The sequence below is a fragment of the Terrapene carolina genome, unplaced genomic scaffold, assembly GCF_002925995.2.
Source record: "Terrapene carolina triunguis isolate 2854851 unplaced genomic scaffold, T_m_triunguis-2.0 Scaffold131, whole genome shotgun sequence".
NCBI lineage: Eukaryota > Metazoa > Chordata > Testudines > Emydidae > Terrapene > Terrapene triunguis.
Window position 1 is genome coordinate 22,165,043 of NW_020664482.1, and position 26,820 is coordinate 22,191,862.

Below are 26,820 nucleotides of genomic sequence, written 5' to 3' on the forward strand. Positions count from 1 at the left end.
TCACAGAAACCCCCTTGGGAGCTGCCACCCGATGTGCCAAGACTACCCCTGCTTCTGTTTTCCCTGCCAGCTCAGGACTCCAGCACCCTGTCTTGCTGAGTCAGACACTCCTGTCTGACTCCAACACAGACCAAGGGTCTGAATCACTTGTCCCAAAACTGCAAGTTTACCCAAAAACAGCTCACAGGAGTGTGCTTGTCTTTAGCACTCAGATGCCCAACTCCCAATGGGGTCTAAACCCAGATAAATCCGTTTTACCCTGCATAAAGCTTATGCAGGGCAAACTCATAAATTGTTCGCCCTCTATAACACAGATAGAGAGATATGCACAGTTGTTTGCTCCCCCAGGTATTAATACATACCCTGAGTAAATTACTAAATAAAAAGTGATTTTATTAAATACAGACAGTAGGATTTAAGTGGTTCAAAGTAGTAACAGACAGAACAAAGTAAGTCACAAGCAAAATAAAATAAAATGCGCAAATCTATGCCTAATCAAACTAAATACAGATAAGTTCCTCACCAGTTCCAGAATGCTCCCTTTCACAGGCTAATCTCCCTTTAGCCTGGGTCCAGCAATCTCTCACAACCCCTGTAGTTACTGTCTTTTGTTTCAGTTTCCTTCAAGCATCCTGGGGGGGTGGAGAGGCTCCTTCTTTAGCCAGCTGAAGACAAAATGGAGGGGTCTCTCCCAGGTTTAAATAGACTCTCTCTTGTGGGAGGAGACCCCCCTCCTCCCTCCTATGCAAAGTCCAGCTCCAAGATGGAGTTCTGGAGTCACCTGGGCAAGTCACATGTCCCTGCATGACTCAGTCTTTACAGGCCGAAGCCATTGTCCACATGGTATCTTGCATGTCTCCAGGAAGACTTCTTATGTGGATTGGAGCATTCCAAGATGCATTGTTCCCCAAGTGTTTCCTGATCAGGTACTTAACCTGGCGAATTCCTTCCTAAAGAAGCTGACCAAATGCCTCCCAAAGCTTACTTAGAAACCAAGCAAGCATACAGCCCATGTTCTTAACCTCAGGTAGAAAATGATATATATATATGTACAAATAGGATGAATAGATATAGTAGACCATAACCTTTACGGAGATATGTTACCTGGCACAGGCAGCACAAAACATATTCCAGTTATGTCATACATACATTTATAAGCACCCCCTCCCCATAAAGCCTTATGGGGTACACTGTCACAGCTGCTACTGAGCTAACAATCCAAGAGCAAGCTGCTCTGAGGAACCGCTCAGAGCAGAGCAGGAATGACCTGGTAGCTGAAAGCAGCTAGGCTGTGTTCTAGCAGCAGTCTTGGGACTGTGAGGAATGGGGGCCTACTGAGAAGCAAGAGACTGGCCCCTCCCTCTGCACTTGGTTCTTCCCGTATTTGCCTGATGAAAACCACACCTTTGGATTGCGTCACCACTATTGAGGAGCTGGGGTGTGATAGCACAACAGCAGAGACTGCTGGGGTCCAGTTCCTTATTCCCCAACATGCATTAACCAGAGACATGTTCAGGTACTTGCATGTTATGGGCCCATTTTTTTTCAGCTTCTGCACTATGTTCTTTAGTTTCAGTGGATTCTTTTGGTTGTTGGCACTAATGCATTACTAATAAAGGTTTAATAATAACAAGTCTTTCTTTCCCTCACAAAACACCCCTCAGAAAAATGAATCTACATGGCTTCCATATCACCAAAGATAAGTAGGTTCTTCAGCAACCCAAACCATCACGAAAAGTCAAGCAGCATGACACACCGCACATATACACCCCTAACCTGAGCCAAGTAGATATAATTCATTTGCAGGGGTCTCTGAAAGTGAGTTTATACATCAATGCTATTGTATGGTGTGCTACAGTAAATGCAGTGGGGTGAGTTAAGGAGGGAATTTCTGCTCGTCGGTTGAATTGTCTTTTATCATGCATTTTATGTCAGACCCTTAGTGTAATGGGAATAAGATGATTATCATTCTAGAACCCTGGTGACTAACATTCCAGAATGCTGACCTTTTCAGTATTCCATATTTTTAATGCATGTTCCTACCAATCACATCCCCTCCAGGTGCACATATTAATATTTTTAATAATGATACTTAGCACAATAGAAAGATACATAGATTAGATTAATTAGAACACCAGGACTTTAACTATTCAAGTGTAAGGAGTTTAAGGTAGAATAGATAGTTAAAAAACTGGTTCCACATGATCAAATTAAGATGAGTCCAAACCAAATTATTTATCTGAACCTCCAAACTGAGTTTTGGCTAGAGTGGGAATCTGGATTCCCAGCCTTGGTTTTGTGTTTTGCTTTGCCGCACTAAGCCCTTACTGATGAAGGTTAGTAAAACCAGAGCTAAATTACCCCCTTGATCAGACCTTTAGTCAGGGTCATTAAACATAAGGCTTGACTTGCTAGAACAACATTGCTAAAAACAGCTCCATGCGGTTACTTAAAGAGAGAGATTTAGGCTGACGGCTACAGTTCAAGAAGTCATTCCTGTAGGTTTCAACTGGACACAAGGTGGCACTCTCTGTACAGCAGCATCACCAGATCCTTCAGTGAAGATAATAAAACAACAAGGCAGGGAATGCAACCTCAGTTCCTTTTAGGGCACCCTCCCCACTTCTTCTTCTTCCCCTTCTTATAATCTCCTCTCCAGTTTGGGCACTGAATTCACATCCCCTGACTCAAAACATCTACCCATGTCAGAAGGCCTTCCCAGAGCAGCAATGCCTTGGGCTGGGCCTAGAGGAGTGCTGAAGTGAGTCCTACCTCGCCCTCTTTGGCTGCTGGAAGATCACCCCAGGGCCTTAAGGTAATGTGTAACAGAGGATAAAAGATAGGTTTCAGAGTAGCAGCCGTGTTAGTCTGTATCCGCAAAAAGAACAGGAGTACTTGTGGCACCTTAGAGACTAACAAATTTATTAGAGCATAAGCTTTCGTGGGCTGTAGCCCAGAAAGCTTATGCTCTAATAAATTTGTTAGTCTCTAAGGTGCCACAAGTACTCCTGTTCTTTTAGAGGATAAAAGATTGACACCCTCCAAATATCCACTCTAGGCTTTTGATTTCTGCTGCTTTTCCCTTAGGACAGCATCACTGAAAAAGTACAGCTAGCGGAGACTAGGGATTTATGGATTTATGGAGACATGGCCCTGCACAGGTCTTTCCTACCCACTCAGCCCAACACCAGTAGGTCAGATTCAATTTCCCAGCAGGACAATTAGAGGTTCCCAAGTTTATTTCAGGATTACAAGAGCATGATGCAGCATCAGGGCTTCAGAGTCACTTTGATGAGTGTCCAGTTTGCCACTGCAGATTTAGCAGCCTATGCGGAACAGCCCCTCACACAGTGTCCTACGTGACCACCTTTTCCCAGTTGTGTTTCTTTGTCTCATTGCTTCACTGAGGCAGGCAGAAGTGGGCAAAGGACAAAGGCATTTTATTAAGAAATACAGTTCTTGACTGGACCCTCCTGAAAATGAAAGAGAGACAACACCTTACCCTGATCATCTTTGGTCCTTAGTCCCAACTCCTGCTCCTTTCCCCTGGCAGTGGGTAGTGGTGTATGCATAGCATAGATCACTGGTAGAGGGCTGGGTCACCACAGAGCAAGGATGTTGCTTCTTAGGGTATGTCTACACTACGAAATTAGGTTGATTTTATAGAAGTCGATTTTTAGGAATCGATTTTATACAGTCGATTGTGTACGTCCCCACTAAGCGCATTAAGTCGGCGGGGTGCGTCCTCAATACTGTGGCTAGAATTGACTCACGGAGTGGTGCACTGTGGGAAGCTATCCCACAGTTCCCACAGTCTCTGCTGCCCATTGGAATTCTGGGCTAAGCTCCCAATGCCTGAAGGGGCAAAAACATTGTCGCCGGTGGTTTTGGGTACATGTCGTCACTCTCCCCTCCCTCCCTCTGTGAAAGCAACTGCAGACAATTATTTCGCGCCTTTTTGCCCGGGTTACCCATGCAGACGCCATAGCACAGCAAGCACGGAGCCCGCTCAGCTCACCGCTGCTGTTGCGAGCATTGTAAACACCTCGCGCATTATACTGCAGTATGTGCAGAACCTGGCTAAGAGACGCACGAGGACGATTGTGATGAGGACATGGACACAGACGTTCCTGAAAGCACGGGATGTGGCAATTGGGACATCATGGTGGCAGTGGGGCAAGTTGATACAGTGGAACACTGATTCTGGGCCCGGCAAACAAGCACAGACTGGTGGGACTGCATAGTGTTGCAGGTATGGGATGATTAGTAAGGCCACTTTCCTGGAACTCTGTGAGTTGCTTTCCCCCACCCTGAAGCGCAAGAATACCAAGATGAGAGCTGCCCTGACAGTTGAGAAGTGAGTGGCGATAGCCCTGTGGAAGCTTGCAATGCCTGACTGCTACCAGTCAGTCAGGAATCAATTTGGAGTGGGCAAATCTACTGTGGGGACTGCTGTGATTCAAACAGCCAACGCAATCACTGATGTTCTGCTATCAAGGCCAATAACGTTGATTTGCATCCGCACTACCCCAAATTCGACTTAGCAAGGTCGATTTAAGCGCTACTCTCCTCACCGAGGAGGATTACAGAAGTCAATTTTAAGAGCCCTTTAGGTCGACAGAACGGGGTTGCTTGTGTAGACGCATTCATTATAAAATCAACCTAACGCGGCTAAATTCGACCTAACCCTGTAGTGTAGACCAGGGCTTAGTGTGGTGAAGTACTTCAGCACTAGAGAAGGGCCTGGATCCAAGCAACCTGAACAGTGGCTGGTGACTATGAAATCTAGCGCTAAATGGAGCAGCGCTGAGTATTCCTACCTCATAGTTGCAGAAGTGGGTCCTGACACTAGAACAAGGCTTCAGTCCCACATGGCAAATACAATCCAGCATTAGCCTCTATTCTGTGCTGTCGTTTGGAAGTGATTCACATTTGATTCCTTGTCTTGGCTTCCTGCTCTTGGAGCTGCAAGTGCTGTGGCATCTGCAAGCACATGGGAAGGAGTCTCTAGCATTACTCTGAAATTGCCCTCCTGCCCCATGAGTCCTTTGAGTGCATTAGGGGAGTTGGAATATGCTTTTTGCCATATTGCCATACCTCAGAAGGGGTAAATAAAATAATCAACACCACCTGGGTCACTGGCGATGCATCAATGCTCCAGTTATTTCCACCATAACCCCCCGCCCCCTTCAAATTTCCCTCCACACTGTGACTTTCCCATGCGAGAGCCAACAGGTCTGGCTCATTGCAGCTTCACCCTCAGTGCTCTCCTACTTATACTTCAAAGCTGGGCCACAAGCTGCTGCTGAAAGCTGTCAGCACCGCTCCCCTGAGTCCAGCCTCGAGGCCACATACCCAGCAGGTGACAAACTGAGTGATTAGCTGCCGGCTGACAGGATCGCGCGACTGTCACATTCCCATTCAGAATATGGCTGCCTTTCCAGGAAAAGGGTCTTAGGGTGAGAAGTCTGTTTCCTTTGATGTGTACGTAGTAAAAATAACCCACGGTCCCTATTAGCACATGTACTCCCTGGCTGGTGGCACAGAGATGGGCCCACCACCCAAAAGGCTGCCTGGGAGACAAGGGCTGCTGGGAGAAAATCCACTATAGAGATATCCTGGGAGAGCTGTTCTCCTGGGTTTGTTGATAGGTCAGAGGTGGAAACAGGGATTCTGGGAGGAAAAGCTATAGCTGACCCTCGCACTAGAATGGTTCCAGTCAGTCTGGAGGATGAGGGAGCAAAATGTGCACTCGAAATCTGAACAAAATGGGCCTGAGGTACATGAATCACTGCCTCTCTGAGGCAATTTAGATGGTCTGCTCTGTCCAGGGCCGGCTCCAGGCACCAGGCAACCAAGCACATGCTTGGGGCGGCACCTGGTAAGGGGGGGGGGGGGGGGCGCGGCGCTTTTTTTTTGCTGCTTGGGGCAGCAAAAAAGTTAGAGCCGGCCCTGGCTCTGTCCTTGCTTTATAGGTCCGGTCAGGCGCAGAGCATTGTCGGTTCATGGATGACAGCTACACAAGTCCCCTTCCTGAGTGACTGTCACTGGTGTCCCTTCACGGCTTAGCGTACAGCCTTTCAATATGGGTCAGCCCCGCTTTGACCAATAGCCATCCCCTGTTCTGATTTCAGAAGGGTAGCCCCATGAGGAATGTCTACACAGGAGCCCGCAAGTGTAATTTCCAGGTGGAGTAGCCATACCCACCCCTGCTCTAATCCAGCCAGCACGCTAAAATTGAAGCGCAGCCATGGCGGCATGAACAGTGGGAGGAACTAATCACCCAAGCTTATACCTGGGGTCTCTGATGGGATAATACTTGGGGCAGCTAGCCCGTCCTGCTGCTCATGTCAGTGTGGTTACACTGCACACTAGCTCCATCGGTGGGAACGTGTACACCTTTCAGCTCCAGTGTAGACATAGTCAGAGGAAAAATCCATCTATATACAAATACTAGGGCTACATGTTGAAGGAAGGTGTGGCCTTTTCTCATGGGAGAAGCCAGGCCTCTATATATTTGCATCCTTTCTCACTGAGCGGTCCATAAGCTGAGGAGTGCTGCAGAGGTTGACTGGGTTACTCCTGGAAGTAGTTCCCTGGCACGCCAGGTCACGGCACATCTTAGCACTATCAGTGTTTTCAGCATTTTCTGGTTTTTTTGCACCCAAGCAGTACAATTCTCATAAAAAAAAAAAAGCTCCTAAAATGTCATGGGCCAGATCCTCAGCTAGTGTAAATGCGCATTGCTCCACTGACTTCAACAGAGTGAGGATGATTTACACCAGTTGAGGATATGGCCCCATATTTGAGGGGTTTTTGTTTATTTCTAGGCGGTCTCCAGCAAACAGGGGCTATAGCTGCCACTATGTGATAGATGGAACATGAATTAAATAGCTCTGACACACCCAGAAAGATGAGATAGCAGAGAAAAACAGCCAGTCCTAGCATCCCTAGAGATAGAGCTAGCTAGACAATGACAGTAATGGCTGTGGGTAGTATTCTATCTGCCTCTGGACTGTCCAGCTGTGCCAGTTTAAAGTCATGGGGCCCGACTCACTGTGTGCATACAGCCACACGTGAACATATTGCTCCACTCTAATGAGAGAGTAAAAGAGGGACCTCTCTCTTGCTGAGCCTACAGGAACTATTCTACATGGTTTACTCTAATGAGTTGGGCATAATTCTGGTTGCCTGGAGCGTCTGAGTTCTAATCTCAACTCTGACAATCGCTTCTTCTGTGGCCTTGAGCAACTCATTTCACCTCTCTGCCTTGGTTTCCCCAGTTGTAAATATGGTGATACTCTCCTCAAGGGTTAATTAGTTAATGTCTGTAAAGGACTCTGAAGATGACAAGTCCTCTATAAGTGCTGTGTTCTTAAATTTATCTCTGCTGGAAGATATCAAAGCTGGGTCAATTATTGCAGACAACATACTTACTAAATCTTCAGTGAGGAAGTCATTCTTCCAGACAAAAATGTAGGTTATAATAATATTTTGATTCTGCCTGAAAATTTGGCTCCAGCAAGCCTTTCCTTTATCCTAATCTCGATTTGTCAGCTGCCATGCAATTCCGTCCCCCCCCGCCCACTATTTTTGCATCGATAGGAGCTAATACTATCTCTAACATGTGAATTGCGTGGCATGCTGGCTGAATCAAGGCACTGGATGGCATGGTAGTCTACTGTCTAATGCAGCCTTATCAGGTACTGACAGATGAGAATTGGTCTCACAATAATTAAGTTAGAAATAATATTTTGGTCCCTTCAGCTGTCAATTCCTATCTGCTGTCTCAAAATGCCTGAGATTAGAAGTGGCAGTTTTGGAGTATCAGCCCAGTGGTAGCAGGGAGGCCAGTACATGTTGGTGTCTTTACCACATGGTCACTTACAAAAATTACAAATTTGCTAATGGGCTTGATCCAACTCCCATTGAAGCCAAAGGAAAGACTGCCAGTAACTTCAATGGGCATTGGATTTGGCCCCATGTGAGCATTTGCAGCTAGATCGCTGTGAAGAAACTCTCCCCGTGCAGTGACATTGCCTGTTACCCCATCCCCCAACACACGTGATTTGCTGGATTCACAAAAGGCAAAACCTTGTGGTGTGTTTTCCACTTCCCATCAGACCAGAAAGCAGTTTCTGACAATTGCATTTGGTTCCCCCGGTGATGAAAGCCATTTTGGCTGAGGGAGGGGTGGGAATATCGCTAAATCAGACTTAGTCCTGCCATGAGTGGCGGGGACTGGACTAGGGGACCTCTCGAGGTCCCTTCTAGTCCTACGATTCTATAACAGCTACGGGCTCAATTTAAATAAGTAAATTAATAAATGGTGGGATTGCGTACAATGCTGCCATGACATCAATGTCAATTTGGGGGTAAATAACCAGCATTTGTGCGATTCATGGAAATCTGCATCTAATTCACTGACAATCTTAATAACTACAAACAAAAGTAACCCCCGAAAGAGCAGAAAAAGAAAAACTGAGGAGGAAAGCAGGGAGCATACTGCATGCAATCAGAGCTCGACGCACCTGTGGTGGTTCGAATTATGACGTGGAGGCCACTCCCCTTTTCATACCCTCAGACCTCGCCATGAGGGGAGGGTGAGGCCAGTGGGCATTGCTCAACAGATGCTTCTGGTGCAGGTGCCTTTAGCCCACAAGTGGAGCTCTGCAGAGGGCAGCTGAAGACGAACTCGTGGTTTTTGCATATGGTCTTGCTAGTTAGTATTTTGCTCAGCCAGGACGTAGGGTGAAGAGATGGAGGCTATTGCCAAAGCGGGCAAACGTGAGGGGGAGACCAGTCTCCATTTTCTGGCCTGTGGTCCCAGGGAACCCTGAATTGTCTCATGAACGAATTTGCTTCAGTTTAATCAGAAGCCTTTGGTACCCATGCTTTGGTGCCCATGCTCCCTGAACAGCTTTGGTGCTGAGATTTTAAACACTATTGTAAATTTAATTGCCCCCCAAAATTGCTCTTTGATGCTGGAAGGGCTCAAGTACAAAAGACTTTTGCCTGCCAGCCTAGAGCGCTGGCGGTGCTCAGGGCTGTATGTTTACACTGCAAAATAAAAGAAAGACTCAATGGCAGCGAGTCTCAGAGCCTGGGTCAACTGGGCTCAGGGGGCTTGTGCTTTCGGGCTAAAAAATAGCAGGGTAGCTGTTCCCACTCGGGCTGGTGCCTGGGGCTCTGAGCTGCTCCCCTGTCACTGGGTTTCAGAGCCCAGGCTCCAGCCTGAGCGAGAACATTTACACTACTATTTTCAGCCCCATAGCACACAGCCTGTAAGTCTGTCAAGTGATGCAGGCTCTGAGGGCTGGTCTACTCTGGGGGGGGATTGATCTAAGATATGCAACTTCAGCTACGTGAATAGCGTAGCTGAAGTCGAAGTATCTTAGATCGATTTACCTTGGGTCCACACGGCGCGGGATCGACGGCCGCGGCTCCCCCGTCGACTCCGCTACTGCCGCTCACTCCGGTGGAGTTCCGGAGTCGACAGGGAGCGCGTTTGGGGATCGATATATCGCATCTTAACGAGACGCGATATATCGATCCCCGATAAATCGATTGCTACCCGCCGACACGGCGGGTAGTCTGGCCATACCCTGAGACTCATGGCTGCAGGATTTTTTTTTTTTTTTTTCAGTTTTGACATACCCTTGGACTGAGGGGACACAAGCACGAGATGTCATTAGCGTTACAGAGAGCCCCGCACCCCCATCTCTGGCACATTAGCGCATTGATAGCTGATGGAAAGAAGGTAGAGTTGCCAACTTTCTAATTGCAGAAAACCAAACACGCTTGCCCTGCCTCCTGCCCTGCCTCTTCTCCAAGGCCCCGCCCCCTGTCCCTTCCCTGAGGCGCCACCCCTCACTCACTCCATCCCCCCTCCCTCCATCACTCGCTCTCCCCCACCCTTGCTCATTTGCTCATTTTCAGTGCAAGGCCCAGGCAGGGACCAGGAGACGACTTGGAGCTGCAACAGTTTGAATGTGAGAGATGGAATGGGTGATTCAAATACCCTTCACCTCACCAGGTAGATTTTAAACACAATTGTAAAATTAATTGCCCCCCAAAAGAGCCTCACTCACTCGCAATGAGTGAGACTAAAGAGGCTATTGTAGGAGCTTGATTTTCCTTGCCTTCACCCAACTGTCCTGGTAGGAGATCCAGTAGTGCTGCAGCCACTGACTGACTCCTTCCATACCTGACAATGAACAGCGGGGGAAAAGTGATGCTGTTCCATGCTTAATGATTAGTTAAATTGTTTAAATATATGCTTTAATAGACAATATATGCAATGTGGACAAATTAATGTTACGGGAGTCTTAATGTTAACATTTCCTGACACTTATGTTTATATATGTAAGCTTAATATTGCAGTGATGTTATTTTATGAATTCATTAGAGCTCTTCTATGAGGTTGCATAAAATGTAATTCATCCTGCAGAAACTGACCTTTCCCTATTTTACCATCTGACTAGCCAATAAATTGTCTAGTGTTCTTTTTTTTTTTCACCTGTACTGTGTCCTAGATTTGTCCCAAAGCAGGTTGAGAGGAAATATGTTGGAATGTCACACACAGCATGACCACCTGTCCTTCGTTCGGTGCCCAATGCTCCACATTACACATCAAATCAATAAATATTGTCTTGTATACACCAATAATCATGCAAAGGCTTGTGCACTGTAATACAATGTGTTATTTGTATATGAGTGTGTGTCACAAATAAAACATTGGGGAGGTGCCCTTAAAAATAAACTTTCTCCTATAATTTCCAAGTTGTTCTTTATTTGAAACATAAAGGGTCTGTATATGGGCGTGAGGGAGATTCCATAGCCAGGGACTAGCTCAGCAGTTTCAGGAACATCAGGCCTAGTGAAGCTCTGCATTCCCTATTGCCAGGCCCCTTTTGTGCTGCCTGTGGTGTTGGTACCATCAGACCACATGAGCCACTTACTTTCTGCAGACTCTGGGGCGCACCCACCAGTGTGATGTCTGGCTGCTGGGGTGGCTCCTGATGTGCCCCGCTGACTGGGTGGGTTGCAGTGGCCACCCCAGTGGTGGAGGCCGGATCAGCCCCAGTGCACCGCCCCTGGATGCACTGACAGAGACACGCCCAAAACCACACGAACCTACATACACTGGCCTGCACAGACACCTAGGCTAGCAGCTGCTGTGTGGAGGATGTGTGTGTGTGTGTGTCTGTGTGTCTGCACTGCAATTAAAGCCCACTGACTGGGGCTCGCTGTGGGGCTGTGTCTGGGCTAGCTGCACCCCAAGCTCTGAGACCCCCAAGGGGGGAGGGGCTCAGAGAGCCCAAATGTCTGCACAGTAATGTTACAGCCCCAGTCCGCTGAGCCAGGCCAGCAGGACATTTAATTGAAGTGTAGACATACCCAGAGAGCTCAGAGGGCTGAAGTGGAGGCTCCTGGGTAGGGACTACCGGGGAAGGGAGCCGCAAATTCGGAGCAGCTCTTCCTGACCCCCTCCTCCCCAAGCAGCTGCCGGGACTCAGGGCTGGGGCAGGGAGTTGGGGTGTGGGCTCTGGGTGGCTCTGGCTGGTGCAGTTCACAGGGGCTCCAGGAGGCACTGACCTCAGGAGGCCCCTTAAATAGCAGCCGCACCAGCACAGCCCGGCATTTCCTGGGGACAGAGAAAGCAGCAGCATGTCTGGCTCCTAGGCAGAGGAGTGCCAGCTCCGCAGCTTCCATTGGCCGTGGTGCCCCAGATTTGCGCCCGCCATGGCTTCCTGGCCAATGGGCGCTGCGGAGCCTCCTTGGGATGGTGCCTGCAGGCGGGGGCAGTGCATGGAGTCCCCCTGGCTGCCCTTCTGCCTAGGAGCCGGCCATGCCGCCACTTCCCGGGAGCCTGCCTTAGTCCTGCTGCAGCCAATCGGACTTTTAGTGGCCCGGTCAGCTGTGCTGACCAGAGCTGCCAGGGTCCCTTTTTGACCGGAAGTTCCAGTTGAAAACCGGACACCTGGCAACCCTAAAAGAAGTGCAAATGTTGCAAGCACGGCCATTATATCTCTTGGTCTGCTGTGGCCTTTCAAAGTAGGAGCATTGCAAAGTGACCACAAACGCGTGCTGCTGACTAGTGGCGGAAGGGTGGGTGTGGAGGGGGCTGATGGTATCACCCTGTTTGTGTTAGCCGAGGACAGAGTTAGTGCAAATATGAGTCATCTCTGTGGGTCAGCGTGTTCCCGCCTTTCAAGTGTGCCTCTCAGAAGCTTTGTGGTGACCACAAACCGTTTTTCCCTCAGCAAGAGGAAAATCCACTAAAACTCTAGCACAGGATAAGCTGGGGGTTGTGTGATCCACCCTAACGGGGAGCTTTGGTGGCCACTTGACCTCTGAGCTGCCTCTGACTTTGTTGAACCTTGTGAAACTGGCAGAGGCTAATGTGTGGAGGGGCTGAGGGGGTGGAGGGGGGAGGAGAGAGGATGGGTTGCCTTAACTTTCTGGCTAAGCAGCAAATACAGAATTGTTTATGTAGCCTGGAAAAGGAAAAGGCTGTAGGCCCTCAGGGGTGTTTACACTAAAAGAGTTTGTTTCCTTGACGGCAGCTCAGTGAGGAGAAACAAGGGGCCTCAAAATAGCGAACAGGTCACGCTTTCAAAAGTCACAGTTATAAAGGGGTCACAGGCTTGGGAGAGAGGAGGCATCACACCCCACAGCCATGCTGGTTCATCCATGGCTCAGGAGAATAAAGGCTACGTGGTCCGTGCCACACACTCCCACTCCTCCCCCCACAACATGTCCTGGCCATGGTTCAGGGGCAGTTGGGTCCCCAGACCACAAACAGCTGTGCTCTCCACTACTATGAAGGAGACTATATTAAAACCTTTAGGGTTAAGACACCAGAGATAAGGAGGCAAATCCTGTCCCACCGTCAGTTCCCGCCCATTGTGCTGAATGCCTCTCTCACTGCAACCACAGATACCCACTAATGTGAAGAGCATACATACACGGCCTAGTTGTTATTGTAGGGTTGCTTATGGATGCTGGGACTGCACATGCAGGGTTGTCATTATACAGTTCTTACAGGAGTGGGGCAGCATAGAGAGTTGTTCACAGCGTAGGACTGCTTATGCTGGTCTCTGATAGCACACTGGGTCGGTGCATCATGGCTTGTTATTATAGGTTTGCTTCACAGGGCTGAGCTATTGGAAGTTTTTCTCCTATTCCCTCCTTCCCCTCACCCCCCAAGTCTTTGTTTGGAAAAAATATACAGGGAGAACCACCCAGACCTGACATTCCTAGGTCAAGAGAGCAAAGGGTCTATTTTGCACCTCCTGAGCTTGATGCTAGCTCTTTAAACTTGCTGACGTGTCAGCAGAATTATTCTTAGTGTCTTTATGTGACACAGACTTGAAAGCTTTTGCTCTGCATTTGGCCAAGGCTCTGGCTTGAGAGGTTCTGCCAAAACTCCTTGTTTGGACTGTGAACAGCTCAGCCACTAGACCCGTTTACTATTCATTAAACTGTTTGGAGTACAGATTAACTTCTGGTCCTCCAAGTACAGATTAACTTTGCTCTCAATTTTTATGACTTTTTCACCTGCCGTGAAAGGGGAACTTAGGACACTTTGACAAGGGCTGACTCATTTCACTGTAGCTTCTGCGAGTTTCTCAATAGCCACCACAGAAATGCAGTTCGTCTTATAGCAATACTTTTATTGCATTGCAATAATACACTTGTTCTGCTAAACTTTTTTCAGCAAGCTAGTGATTCCCTACACCTCCCAGGGTACGTGCCAAGAGAAACTGTTTTCCTCAATCATCAGCAGTGGAAATGAACCACTGCTGCCAAAATTGTGCCATTCTACACAAATATCAATAGCTCTTGGGCTTAAAGTGCAGCCTTCACAAAGAATAACAAACAGATTGTCTATGCTGATTAAAGTCAAGTGCTAAAGTCAGACTAGCTGAATAGTTCTGATTGCTTTCATAAGTCAGTGAAAAGTAATTTGTGAGAGAGGTCATGACAGCTTCACAGCAATCGAAATGGCCAAATTCTTCCCTGGTGCAACAGCCTCGTTGTCAGGGATTAATCTGGCCCAATTGTGACAGTTACAAAATAAAACTGAAGCATACTGGATGGCTCAGACGATTGGACTGCAGAGCTCATTTAGTGTTTAGCGGCCTGACTGAAGTCTACGCTAGAACCGAGGTGACCTAAAGTTCCAGTCATCTCATAGTGATTCAGTGAGCGCTTTGAAACGAAATAATAGGTCTTAGTCCAGATCCCAGTGACCAACCATCCACAGCACAAACACACAACGGACACCTTTCTCAACGGAGAGGCCAAGGGCTGGAAGGAAGGAAGGAAGGAAGGAGGGTCAGTGACCTTGGGCAAGTCACTTACTCTTTATTGTCCATCTGTAAAGGGAGCTTATTGAGTCTCCCTATGTCCCAGGTATAGTGTGAGGATAAATGCATTAACATTGGGAAGGCGCTCAGATTGTATGGCTGTCCGTCATGTCCAACAATGACATCACAGCATTTTGTCTCTCCTCTTGTGGCTAGATAGTCAGAGCTGCGAGGAGCAAGGGCACAAACAGATGTCACATAGACACGTGTAGCCTCCTACTGAAGAGTTGGCATGATGCTTAGCCCTTTTTCTAGTCTGGCCATTCCTTGGATTGGAATTCAGGTATTATAGTGTTAAAGGCTATAGAAGAACTAGATAGCTAGAATGGGCATGGGGATGCAACATTACTCCTGGAGGAGGGGCCTTCCAACTCGCTGGGCTGGGCTCAGTGTTTGTGTAATCTGTGAAGTTTGTATTGCTGCTGCCCAGTCCATATATGGACTCTGGAGCAAGAGAAGACATCAATCCCAGGACCATCAATCCAGCGCCTCTACCCAGCACTAACTACTGTAGAACTAAAGACAAGGAACCACTAGACGTGTGCCAGGCATTAAATGACAAATAAAGCTGTGTTTCTTTTATTGAAATAATTACAACCATAGCTTGGGAAAAGAAGGTGAACATCTCTTCAGTGAGCATGTGTGAGGGAAACAATGGTGGGCATTTTTGTAGTACAATTATATACATCTTTCATCAGGCAAAGGCCATCAAGGTGAGCCAGGAATAAGAGGAGCCACAGATCGTGTCAAAAGCTACATGTACCCAATTGAGCTCAGTACACCTTGGAAAATGCGCTATTGTGCTCACCTTCTCCTCTGATGACATGTAATTTACCAGGAACAGCCAAAGAGCACAGGACAAGCTTCTTCCCTGGTGATTTCCAGGGGTGTTGATCAGAGCAGTGATGGTGATTTGTACTGATTAGACATTACTGCCCTCTGCATTAGGGTCCAATCCTGTGAGGTGCTGAGCAGCTCCAGCAGTGGGAAAGGAAAGTGCTCAGTAGCTTGTAGGAACCACTTAGCACTGTGAAGGATCAGGCCCTAAAGCAGTGAATAGAGATGCACAAATTCCTTGGGCTCTGCTTTTCTCTTCTCTGTCCTCCCTACTTTTACTTTAACACGATGGGTGTGGCAGTGTGGGGACCAGCTTTGGAAACTCCTGCAAAACATTCCAACCAAACATCCAAAAACCTTTAACCTTTGTAACTTTTCCCATCTATAGAAACCTGCGATTCCTAATCTCCATCAAACGAAGGCGGCAGCCTCTTTGGAAATGAACTGCAGCATCCTTAACTTCTAAACAAGTTTGAATGGGTCTGACCTAGCTGAGGATTTCAGGACAGGCTCATTGAACACAGTGGTTCAGATGCTCTGAGGCTATGTTTTCAAGTTTCCTGTCCTGATGAATCACTGGCAGCTTCATTATTAAATCATCTCTAAAACTCACATCATTTGTACTTATCCCCAGATCCAGGCCTGCTGCAGTCAGTCAACACATTGGTGCATGCACTCCACTGAGTGGGAATTAATCACTACTCGGGGGAAGCTGTAACTGTCTAACAGCTGCTGTTTTCTCAGCCGTATGTAGTCCAGTACTTGGACTGCATGGCAGCTTTCTGGCCAGAGAGGACCTTACTTCAGTATCCACTCGGCAACACTTCTCAACTACTTCCACAACTCCTTGGACAACATGCCAAAACCAAACCATACTCAATTCCTCATAAAAATGGTTAAGGATTTAATTAGGATCCCCACATTCACTGCCTCTATACCTCAGAAGGGAGTTCTTGAAATTTCACCATCAGTTAAAATCCCCAGGAAATAATTATTTCCTCCAGGAGACTTATATAGGACCAGCCACTCACTGAGAAGAACCAAGGAGCAGACCTCCAGCTAGTGTAAATTGTCATACAGTAGAACCTCAGAATTATGAACATCAGAGTTACAAACTGACCAGTCAACCACACGTCTCATTTGGAACCAAAAGTATGCAATCAGGCAGCAGCAAAGAAAAAAAAAAGGCAAATACAGTACAGTACTGCACTGTATTAAATATAAACTACTTAAAAAATAAAGGGAAAGTTTAAAAAGATTTGAGAAGGCACGGAAACTGTTTCTGTGCTTGTTTCATTTAAATTAAGAGGATTAAAAGCAGCATTTTTCTTCTGCATAGTAAGTTTCAAAGCTGCATTAAGTCAATGTTCAGTTGCAAGTTTTTGAAAGAACAACCATAACATTTTGTTCAGAGTTACAAACATTTCAGAGTTACGAACAACCTCCATTCCCCAGATGTTCATAACTCTGAGGTTCTACTGTAGTTCCATTGAAGACAGTGGAGCCACAACCATTTACACGAGCTGAGGATCTGCACCAAATACTTGCTGGGCGAAGCCAGAAGAAGAGAAAGTGGATGCACGATAGCAGATTAACATTGCAATTTTCAAGGTGCCTAATCCTTTAATTCAATGGGAATTGGGCAACTGACTCCCTTAGGTGCCTTTGAAATCTCAGCCTCAATCAACAAAGAAAACCCTTCAATTTTAAGCCAAACTATGGGGGGACAAGAAGGTTAGAGAAAGAAGAACTAGCTGTGCATTTTGAGTTAGGGGTGAAGCATCATACTTTGGATTTCAATAAACATTGGTGACAAAAAATTAACAACATTGTGGAGTTTTGTACAAACTTAAAAAATTTGCAGGGTGACTCAAAGCTTTGCTCCACTGTCAAGGATCCACCATGATTTTTTTATGAAATGTAAGATAAATTCACTGTCCAATCCCCTCCACTCACCCACACACCCCTATGACTTGAGGCAAAACAATCAGGAGAGCTTGAAATTCAGATGAAGGTGTCTGTACAATTCAGTTAATTTAAAACTCTAGGGGAGGATTCAGCCCACTGGGCACTGGTCAGTTAAGTACCTTTTGTAGAAAAAAGGTAGCAAAGAATAAAAAAAAACCCAAACCCAAACATTAATTACACGTTAGCATCACTTCACACTTATTGACCCACACAGTCTGTTAGATTCTTCACACCTTGATCGTATCTTACAGAACATTTTCCCAGCACGCTGTATAAAAAACAGTCATAGTTCCCACTCTCTCCTCTCCTAGACAAATGTCTCTTCTGCAAATGCCACTGTCTTGCACTCCTCTGGAGATGCATCCGTGTGTGGTTGGCTTTTGAGCCACTCCACCCTGCCCCGGATGAGTTCGCTCTCCACAGCTTCTGCATCCGCTGCATGGCAGTTCTTAGCCTCATCATGCTTGAAGTATTCCCTGACGGTGTTGCGGATGGAGGCCGGGAGGATGATGCGGATGGTGTGGCTGAAGGCATTGACGCTCTTCCTGTGGCTTTTGGCAGATGCCACATGCTGAGCATCGTCCGTCAGCCCCTCTGCAGGGGGAATGCTTTGGGGAGTCTCTTTGCACTCCACCTGCAGCCGCTGGCTCGTTGCTTCGTGATGGTATCTCCTGGAGACAGACTGCAGCACCAAAGGGGTGTTCTGCCCATAGAACACTGTCTGGGGTATATGGACTCTTACTGTTTGTTGGCTCTTGGACGTGTTTTGGTCACTGCTGCTGTTTGATTTGGTGCTATGGACGTTCACTGAGAAACCCTCATCCTCCTGTTCCATTGGAGACCCCTGTGGGCTTCCTTTATTTGGGGCCATGTAAAAGGTTATCTTGGTGCGCTTCAGGCTTTCCTGCCTGGGAGGGGAAACCTCTGGGCCTTTTATCTCAATGTGCTTAACTGATTTCTCCCTGGGCCCTTGCTGGCCAATCGCTGATGAGCTCTCATTGGTTGGGATATGAGTGGGGGGGTCTGTTTTACATTCAGACTCCTTGAAATAACATTGTTTTCTGAGAGCTTGTCCAGAGCCCCTGGCACATCTCACTTGTCTTTCCTCGTCCTCCCAGTCACTCTCATTTAACAGGCTTCCCATGGCTGCCCCATTGATGGGCACAAAGCCCTTCACTTCCCCAATGCTATGACTGCTCCCCATGTCCCTCTGCTCATACTTGCTCCATGAGTCCAAGTCACAAGGGTTCAAGGGCAAAGGAGATGTCAAGGGCTTTTTCCATTCTTTCAGGGACCTCTGTGCTGTCTTTGGAGACAAAGCATGGAGTCGGGTGGAAGTGCCAAACATGAAAGGCAGGGAGGAGACATCTGTGGGGCTGAAGGCTGAGGACTCAGAGCAGTAGGAGAAAGCACTGTCTAAGGAGCTTAGTGAGGAGGCTGAAGGGGAAGTGGTGGTCGAGGAAAGGCTGGAGAAGCTGGACCTGTTGGACAGGCTGGTTTTCTGAAGGCTGAGCTTCTTCACCCTAGAGCTGCTCTGAGGTGATTGCCAGAAATTCTGCCTGGTCTTATTCAGCCCAGGGCTCAGGCCTTCATCAATCAGCTTCTGGCTCTCCAGCTGCAGCTGCTTGAGCCTCTGGATGTAATCATTGTGACTATGCATGATGGTGGCATCACAGCTGGACTGGCGGGCCACCGGCTCATGGCACTGGGCGGGGAGCTGAGAGCTGAGGCAGACACTGGGCTCAGAAGAGCACCGATCCCTCGCAGGACTCAGTGAACGTATCGAGTCAATGGAGCAGAAGGAGCCCTCTTCCTCTAGGAGGTCATAGCTGTCTGCGCTGGCATTCTTCCTGGTTTTGCTTTGGTAGCAGGCAGTGATCTCACTAAACAGATCCCAGTCTTCCTGCTCCTCTTCAAGTAACAAACCACTGGACGGGTCAAACATGGAGACGGCTTCAGGCACGCGATAATGCTTTGGTCTTTCCTGGTCACAGGCAGCAAACTCCATCTCATCAGAGGAATCGTTGTGCTGAGCCATGCCAATACCTGGGGAAGACATGCAGAGAGAATGCAAATTAACTCTTTGCAATTCTACAGAAATGCACATAATTATCTGTGTTCCTATCTACCTGCCAAAGTGCCTATCAACTAGGTACCAAAGGGTATGTCTGCACTTAGAGCTGGAGGTGATACCCAGCTTGAGGAGACAAACCCATGCTAGCTCTGATCAAGCTAGTGCACTAAAAATAGAGGGTAGCTGTGGTGCTGCGAGTGGCGGAAAGGCCAGCTGTCCTGAGTGTGTGTCCAGCATCGCAGATTCTCACCCCCCTAGCTCAAAGTGCAGCCATACTCTACTGCATTTACTACTACAACTGAAACAACCGAGTACCTGCCCTTTGAAGATCTTCAAGTGCTTTATGAATGTTAATTAATTAATTCTCACAAGACTTCTGCAAGGCAGAAGGAGAATTATCCACCGTGTTTTACAGTTGGGGAAACTGAGGCCTGGAGTGGGGAAATGATTTTCTCAAGGCTACCCGGCAAGTCTGTGGCAGAAGTGGAAATGGAACCCCAGAGTCCTGGCTCACAAGACTCAGGCTCTCATCATTAGACAACAGTCTGTGTGTATTCAGTAGAGGCACATGGATCCCTTTAAAATCTGACCTACCAAGTCTAATTTTAGAAAATTGGTTTAAACTGTTCCAATTAAAAAAAAAAAAAAAAGGCTGTTGGGAAATGGTGCTTGCTCCATGAATTCTGAGGCAAATTGTCTGTCTGTCAAACCTGGAGCAGCTGGAAACAGCAGCGGGGTAATGGAGAAGGGGGAAGCCTGACAAATAGGGATGCATATCCAAGGTGCTGTGCCTGCATCCTCCGATGCCCTCGTCAAAACATAGGTAGGAAGTAAGGGGAAAGGACTGGCTGAGTACGAGTCCCCTCTTCTAGTTTCCCCTGGACAAGGAGTGTGGGAATTGTAGTCTTCTTTGTAAGAGGCATTTGACAGTGGTTGTGAGTGACCAGACATCTCTGGGGAGGTGCCACAGCCTTACCCAGGAAATCCTCGGAGCTTTTTGACTTTTCTTTGTCTGGTCTTTGAAACAGCGAAGTGATGTCACCTCCAAAAATTTCTGCTGAGTTTTCAATCAGGAACTGCACTAACATGGCCACCTGCCAAAGGAGAGGAAACACGGGGGTCAGTCTGGGGAAAATATATCCACCTCTATTATCCTCCAAGACAATTTAGCCCAGGGAGACAATATGATGATGCCTTTCTCTGCACAAACGCAACACTTAATCCCGAAGCTTCTCTTTGGCTCAGAAAACTAGGAAGCACCTCTTCTAGCTTGGATGCTTGTGTATTAGTCATAGCCGGAGGCAAGAAGCTGGACTAAATGGACCAATAGTGTGAGCTGATACAATAAATCTTGTGGTCCTAATTATTATTGTCATCATCTCACAGGCAATATTCTGCCTCTGTCATGATGTTAGATTTGTTCCTCTCTGCAGGATGGTGCCACCATTATTAGATATTTCAGATGGGGACACAGTTCCCTCCCTTCTAATGGGATGCTAAGTGCCCTCCTAGCAGGGCCGGCTCCAGGCACCAGCTTAACAAGCAGGTGCTTGGGGCGGCCAAGGGAGAGGGGCGGCACCTGCGGCAATTCGGGGGTGGCAGGTCCCTCACTCCCTCTAGGAGCGCAGGACCTGCCGCTGAACTGCCGCCGCCGATCACGGCTTTTTTTTTTTTTTTCCCAATTGCCGCCGCCGATCGCGATCGAGGCTTTTTTTTTTTTGCTTGGGGCGGCAGAAATGCTGGAGCCGGCCCTGCCTCCTAGCCACTCCCAGCACAAGATGTCCAGCAGGGAAGTCCATTTGTTAGAGCAGATCATGACTTCTTTTGGTGCCTCCATCCTTGGAGAACCTCGGTGGCCAAGTCACCCCACAACAAGCTGCACAGGGTGGTGGGGGTGAAGCTAAAATTACTACTTACCTAAAGTAGTTTATCACTATATTTTCTTTGTAGGCTGAAGAGGAACATGTCATAGGAGATGGGAAGAAAATCATGGGCAGAATCCCACAAGAGTATTTACCTTTTTTGTAGACCTGCTTTCCTCTTCAGGCCCAGTGGGGCTAGGAAGCCATAGCATGTTGGGAGCTATGCAAAGAGCCAGGTTAAATGCATTCATCTGATTCTCCCCTGAATTCTGCTCAATATGATGCAGGACTCCAAACAGGTGTCTGAGTAAAATGAGGTTGGCTTCTGGGAGCTGCTTCACCAAACTGTCCAGAGAAAAGAAACAAAGCAAAACAAGGAGCTTGTTAAACCTGGTCCCCAAAAATGACAATTGACTTTCAAAAGCCCTGCCTATACTACAGGTACAATGGCATTTTTGTAACCTGTTTGTGACACTCTCATCTGACCCCTCTACAACAAATAGGATTGAGTTACGTTCACCACACCGTTATGTTGCTATCATGTTTGTGCATTCACACCTACCTAGAATGCTGTCTAATGCATTCTGGGAAAATTTGGACTTTAGTTCATAGTGCCTCAGCAGATGCTAGAATGCCTGGAGGACACACATACAGACCAATGCCAGCAGCACGGACAGTGATGCACTTTGCTAGGACCTACGGTACAGAGATCTGAGGGGAAGGAGGACCAGCCAAACTTACCGTTTTAACCCCCCCTTCCCCCCGTGCTGAGCCAGGTATAGGAAGAGATTTGACATATAGCTTATGCCCATGTGATGCTAATGGACAAGTCCTGCTCAATGGTGCCAGTCTGAGGCAGGTAAATAAACTCATCAGGTCCCTGATACTATGTCTGGCAGGCTACTCCTTCCTGACTATCACACTGATGTGGCCATCGTTTTACCTTTGTGCATGCAAGAAAGAACCACCATAGTTAAGCATCTAATTCCATTTATACCCAATGTTACCACTAAGATCCAAATCACTGTCCTTTCTTTGCTTGAATTCTAGTAATTACGGCTGGTCATCAGAAAAGATTTTTTTTTGGTAGGGGGCAGGGCGGAGGTTTGGTAAAGAAAAAAAAATCTCATGAACAGTTTTGTCAAAAATGTCAACATCTTTCACTAAAAAATTGTTTTGATGAAAATGTTCTGACCAGCTCTGCTAGCAACTGGCATTCATACGCATCAGCAGCCAGTGGAACAAGAGCAGTGAGCTGGTCGAGAGCAATATGAGGAGTCTCTTAGAACATGGCAACTATGCTGTGTGGGTGGAAATGATACATGCCTCCTCAAGAGAGACACAGTGGGACATTTACATACCTTTTGATGGCTTCAATCTTATGCCCTCGATTTAGTGTGTCCACGGCTTCCATCCACAGCCCGTGCATGTCTGAGGATAGAACACTATCAGGTATATTTCGTAGAAAATCCTGAATTAAATATATATATGCAGAGCAGTCTGGTCAGTTTTGAATCGTTTGTTTCATGATGCATAAACGTTCATTTTTATTAAACATAAGATAAAATGAAACGTGACACAAATCAATTCCCACAAGGCCTCCCTGCTCCCCATGGCATGCAGCACTGCAAACAGACTTGGTCTGTGTGTCATAGAAGGAAAAGGACCATCTAATCCATCCATTGGCCAGAGCTGGATTATTCTCCATAGTATTGTACATTTGCCAGGGCTTCGTCTAGTCCAGATTTAAATGTCCAAACAATGGGGTTTCTACCACTTCCCTTGGGATACTATTCCACAGCCTAATTTATGGCTTGAATTGGAATCAGTCTGAATCCCCCTCTCAAGCAAACAGTGACCTGGGGAGATTTCTACCCCGTAGACTGGCCAACAAGTGGAGAACTGGGAACACATTTCAAGTGCAGGCTGAACTGTTCTCATCTCATTTACACCTCAGTCCTCCAGTGCCTTCCCAGAAGTTCTTCCACAATTCACTGGGAAATAATTCACAGAGCAGCTCCATTTGCTGTAGCACAAAGAACTCCCCAAAGTCCTAGCGACATACGCCAATGAGAGCAGTGCCGTGTGGACACAGCAGCTCGAATGTTATACTGCAGTGTGGCTGCTTGCACTTGAGCTAGGCTAACTTAACAGGAATAACTTGAATGCAGGTAATTCAGGTTAACGCTGCAGTGCAGACACAGCCCTAATCTGTTTAACCCCTTGTTGCCTGAGGTTCTGTTGTAGTTTTGGATTAGAAGGTACAAAAAGGGATACTGGCCTGAGGGCCAATATTCCTTTCTGCATGTTAAAGACCATTAAAGCAGCAAATCGCCATTGATGCAGGGGCATGTCTCCTCTCTTACATGTACCCAGCCATGAGATGGGGGTGGGGTATGCAGAATGTGCCCAATTAAAAATGCTTTCCCCTGGCTGGCAGGATCATGTTACTCCCCTCACTGAATGCAAAGTGCTGTGCTAGGGTATATTTTAGCCCAGAGGGCAGCATCGCTTGGAGGAACTTACAGTGATGACTGCTGCAGCTACAAAGACTGACTCGCCATCCATCTGAACATCATCTCCAGAGTTCAATTTCTCTTTCAGTTCCTTGCAGATCTTGGCATTGGCGGAGCGCCTGAAAATGCCCCTTGTGGAGGGACCTTCATGGTACAGCAGAAGCAGCATGTCCTAGGAGAAAGCCCAGCCCCAAGATAGATTTAGAAGGGTTTATCATCTGAACCCATATTGTGTCAGACCTCACAAACTAAGCAGGGCTAAGGCTGGTCAGCATTAGATAGGAGATTCTCAAGGAAACCTAGATGGTACAGGAAGTGCTATGGGTGACTCTGTAGGGGATGCTTTCGTTCATGATGTTGAATGAGTACTGAATCAATGTTATAGCACAGGAGAGGACTCCTCCGCCTCCCCCCCATACACACCTGGGTGACGGGAGCCTCAGAGATACCACAGATGACTGATACAGAGGTGGGTGGCTAGATGATCTATTCAAACTCATGCTGGGATTCAGGACATAACCCCCCTCTTACCATAATAGGCTTGGGGAGGATTCCATCAGGACACACAGAGGACAAAGACAGGCCGAAGAGTTTCCGTGGGGTGGGGGGAGAATGTGATGCTGGGCTGCCCGTGGGGGTGCTGGCAGTCCGGCGCAAAGCCCAGTCAATCAAAGATTTCTTCCTCTTGGTATGTTTCTGCAAGGATTCTGAAATAGCCAAGAGTCCCTTGCGTTACAGTGTGCTCATTGTGCAAGGACTGCATTAGCCACAGGGTGGGGGCCAGAGTCATGCGGATGGATTTATATCTATTACAGTGACATGTAATGTCAAAATTCCTATGTCATGGACTGGAACTATATGGGAGTCTTGACTGGGAGAAGTCTCTTAAATACACTGGGCAGAGTAAGGTCAGTCACCCAGTGAAAACCCACAGGGCAAATAGTTCACAAACATGCCATCACACAAAGTGTTTGTACAGCGTCTAGCACGATGGGGGCCCATTCTTGGCTGGCCCTTCGGCACTATCGTAATAAACGTTTGTAATAATAACAACAGTAATTTATCTGCGGTGAAGAAGGGCTGGGCAGCCTTAATGCTGGGGACACCATTCACTCATGTGTCTCCTTACTGCAGTGCCGTGAGTGGCTTAGGGCTGGGCATATTCCCTAGCACTTTGAGGGCTGAATGCTCCAAAGGAGTTAGGCACTGTGATGCTGTGTGCCACAACGCGTCACTTTTAGGGGCCCGGGAAAATCACTGCTATTCACAACACCTGAGTTAGGTGCCTAGGCTCCTATACAATGACTGGGGAGAGCTAGCCACCTTAGAATGCAAGTCACAAAAGCCAGCAGGCTAGGCGGGGAGCCAGTGGTGGGGGTGGGTGGGTACTAATCTCCACCCCTTTCTAAGAGATAGGCACCTAAGTCCAAGCTGCAGGGAGGCGCTTAACTCTGTTTCTGATTCTTAGCTGGGAGCCCCCTTTTGATTTAAGAAGCCTGTACCATCTTAGCAACACGCAGGCAGGAGATGGAGGAGAGGAGGAGCCCAGTGGTTAGGGTACTCTCCTGGGATGCAGGAGACCAACAGTTCAAGTTCCCCTCTTTGAAGAGGGATCTGCCACCTCTCAGGTGAGTGCCCTACCCACTGGGCTGTGGGATATTTTCCATATATAGGGAGTCCTTCAGTCTCCCAAGTTGAAGCTGTTGCACTGTAGGTTAATAATGTTATGGGGGGGGGGGGGCTGCTGTGTCATGTAAGCTCACCTATGGATCTGGTAGGCAGCCCCTGAGTACACCTATCGGATCAGGTGAGTTAGGCTGGCAAGTGCTTCTCTTCCCCTGTTTTGAGAATCACTCCAGGACTTAGTTGGGAGATAGGCCCCTGAATGCCCACAGGCAGGCAGCCATGCATATGCCCAGAGTGAGAAACATAGGCACCTAGGGAACTTTAGTGCAAAAACATAGGTGCTAAGTGAGTTTAGGCACTTTCAAGGTTCAGCAGGAGTTTTGTTCATCACAGTGAACCTGAAACTGGAACTTAGGTGTCTAAAACACGGACTTCGGCACCTAACTTCTTTTGTGCATTCAGCCCTGAGTGACTAACTTCTTCTATCTCTTGGTGAATATGTTATCTGTGAATCATCTTTTTTAGTATGTGTGCAGCTCTACAGAGGGTCAAATAATATTCATCAGAGAAACTACTGGTGCATTTTTTGTCAATTGGCAAATACATTTGTCATGGATAATTCTTGTATCATTTGAATGGCTCTAGCATGGATGCTATTACATGCTGAGTTCAAGGCCTCAGTAAACCATTAGCCAGTCAATAAACAAAGACCTCAGAGACAACATGTCTTCTGTGCTTCTTGGGATGACCCGGTCAGAGAGTTAAATATGGTCTCTTTGGTGACGCTGTGTGTGGAGCATAGCAATTCATCCAAGGGGAGCGTAACTTTCTGTTGAATGCTAATCAAGTACCTAAAATTTGGTACCGAGAGCCAAAGTAATGGTGAAGGGTGAAGTGCCGCTGCCACTGAAGTCAATGTATATTCAGTGGGAGCAGGAACAGGCTCTGATTTATGAAGGGACAAAATCAACCCTCCTTTCACTGCAGATATAGTCAAGCTGAGAGTCTCTCTCTAAAATAAAAACACAATGCAACAGAAAGTCAGTAACTGCCACAGGGAGGGCTCCCAAGTCCTTTGACGGGACACACGGTATCATCCGGGCTCTCACCTCTCCTCAGCTGCCTTGGAGCTTGGGGTCTGGGTTTCAGGATGAACTGACACTGCCTGTCCTTGGGAAGCTGATCTAGGATGGTAGCCTCCGTCCCATCAGCTAGGAGTGTGTTGTTGTTGGTTCCTTGGTGCTGGTCAACAGAGTCTCGGAGGCAGCTCAGTATGATGCTGAAAGGATGCTCATGACCTGTTGCGACAAGAGCCACAGAAAGACCAGGTGAGGATGCAGAATTCATGAATTTCACGCTGTGAAAGAAATTAGGGGACCCGGTTTGGTTTGTAGTGGTCAGACATCCACATCTCACAACTTCCACAGCAGTGAGTTGGTGGCAATCTCATCAGAGAGCCCAAGGACTGACTGGGCCATGGAGACTGAGCCCTGAATCAAATCATAGAATCATAGGATATCAGGGTTGGAAGGGACCTCAGGAGGTCATCTAGTCCAACCCCC

The 26,820-nt window shown here is 47.5% G+C and overlaps 1 protein-coding gene across 1 annotated transcript in view; it reads right to left on the reverse strand.

The window, feature by feature from the left end:
- Positions 1-16,643: 16,643 nt before the first annotated feature.
- Positions 16,644-26,820, reverse strand: part of LOC112104785 (rho GTPase-activating protein 20-like) — a 66,303-nt gene continuing 56,126 nt past the window's right edge. Inside the window, exons 9-15 of the mRNA XM_024197323.3 lie at positions 26,368-26,556; positions 24,164-24,339; positions 23,643-23,804; positions 22,478-22,587; positions 21,272-21,461; positions 20,231-20,348; positions 16,644-19,226 (exon numbers count right to left, since the gene is read on the reverse strand). Of these exons, the coding sequence (XP_024053091.2) occupies positions 17,488-19,226; positions 20,231-20,348; positions 21,272-21,461; positions 22,478-22,587; positions 23,643-23,804; positions 24,164-24,339; positions 26,368-26,556 (2,684 nt within the window). The 3' untranslated portion in view covers positions 16,644-17,487. The remainder of the gene's footprint in view (positions 19,227-20,230; positions 20,349-21,271; positions 21,462-22,477; positions 22,588-23,642; positions 23,805-24,163; positions 24,340-26,367; positions 26,557-26,820) is intronic.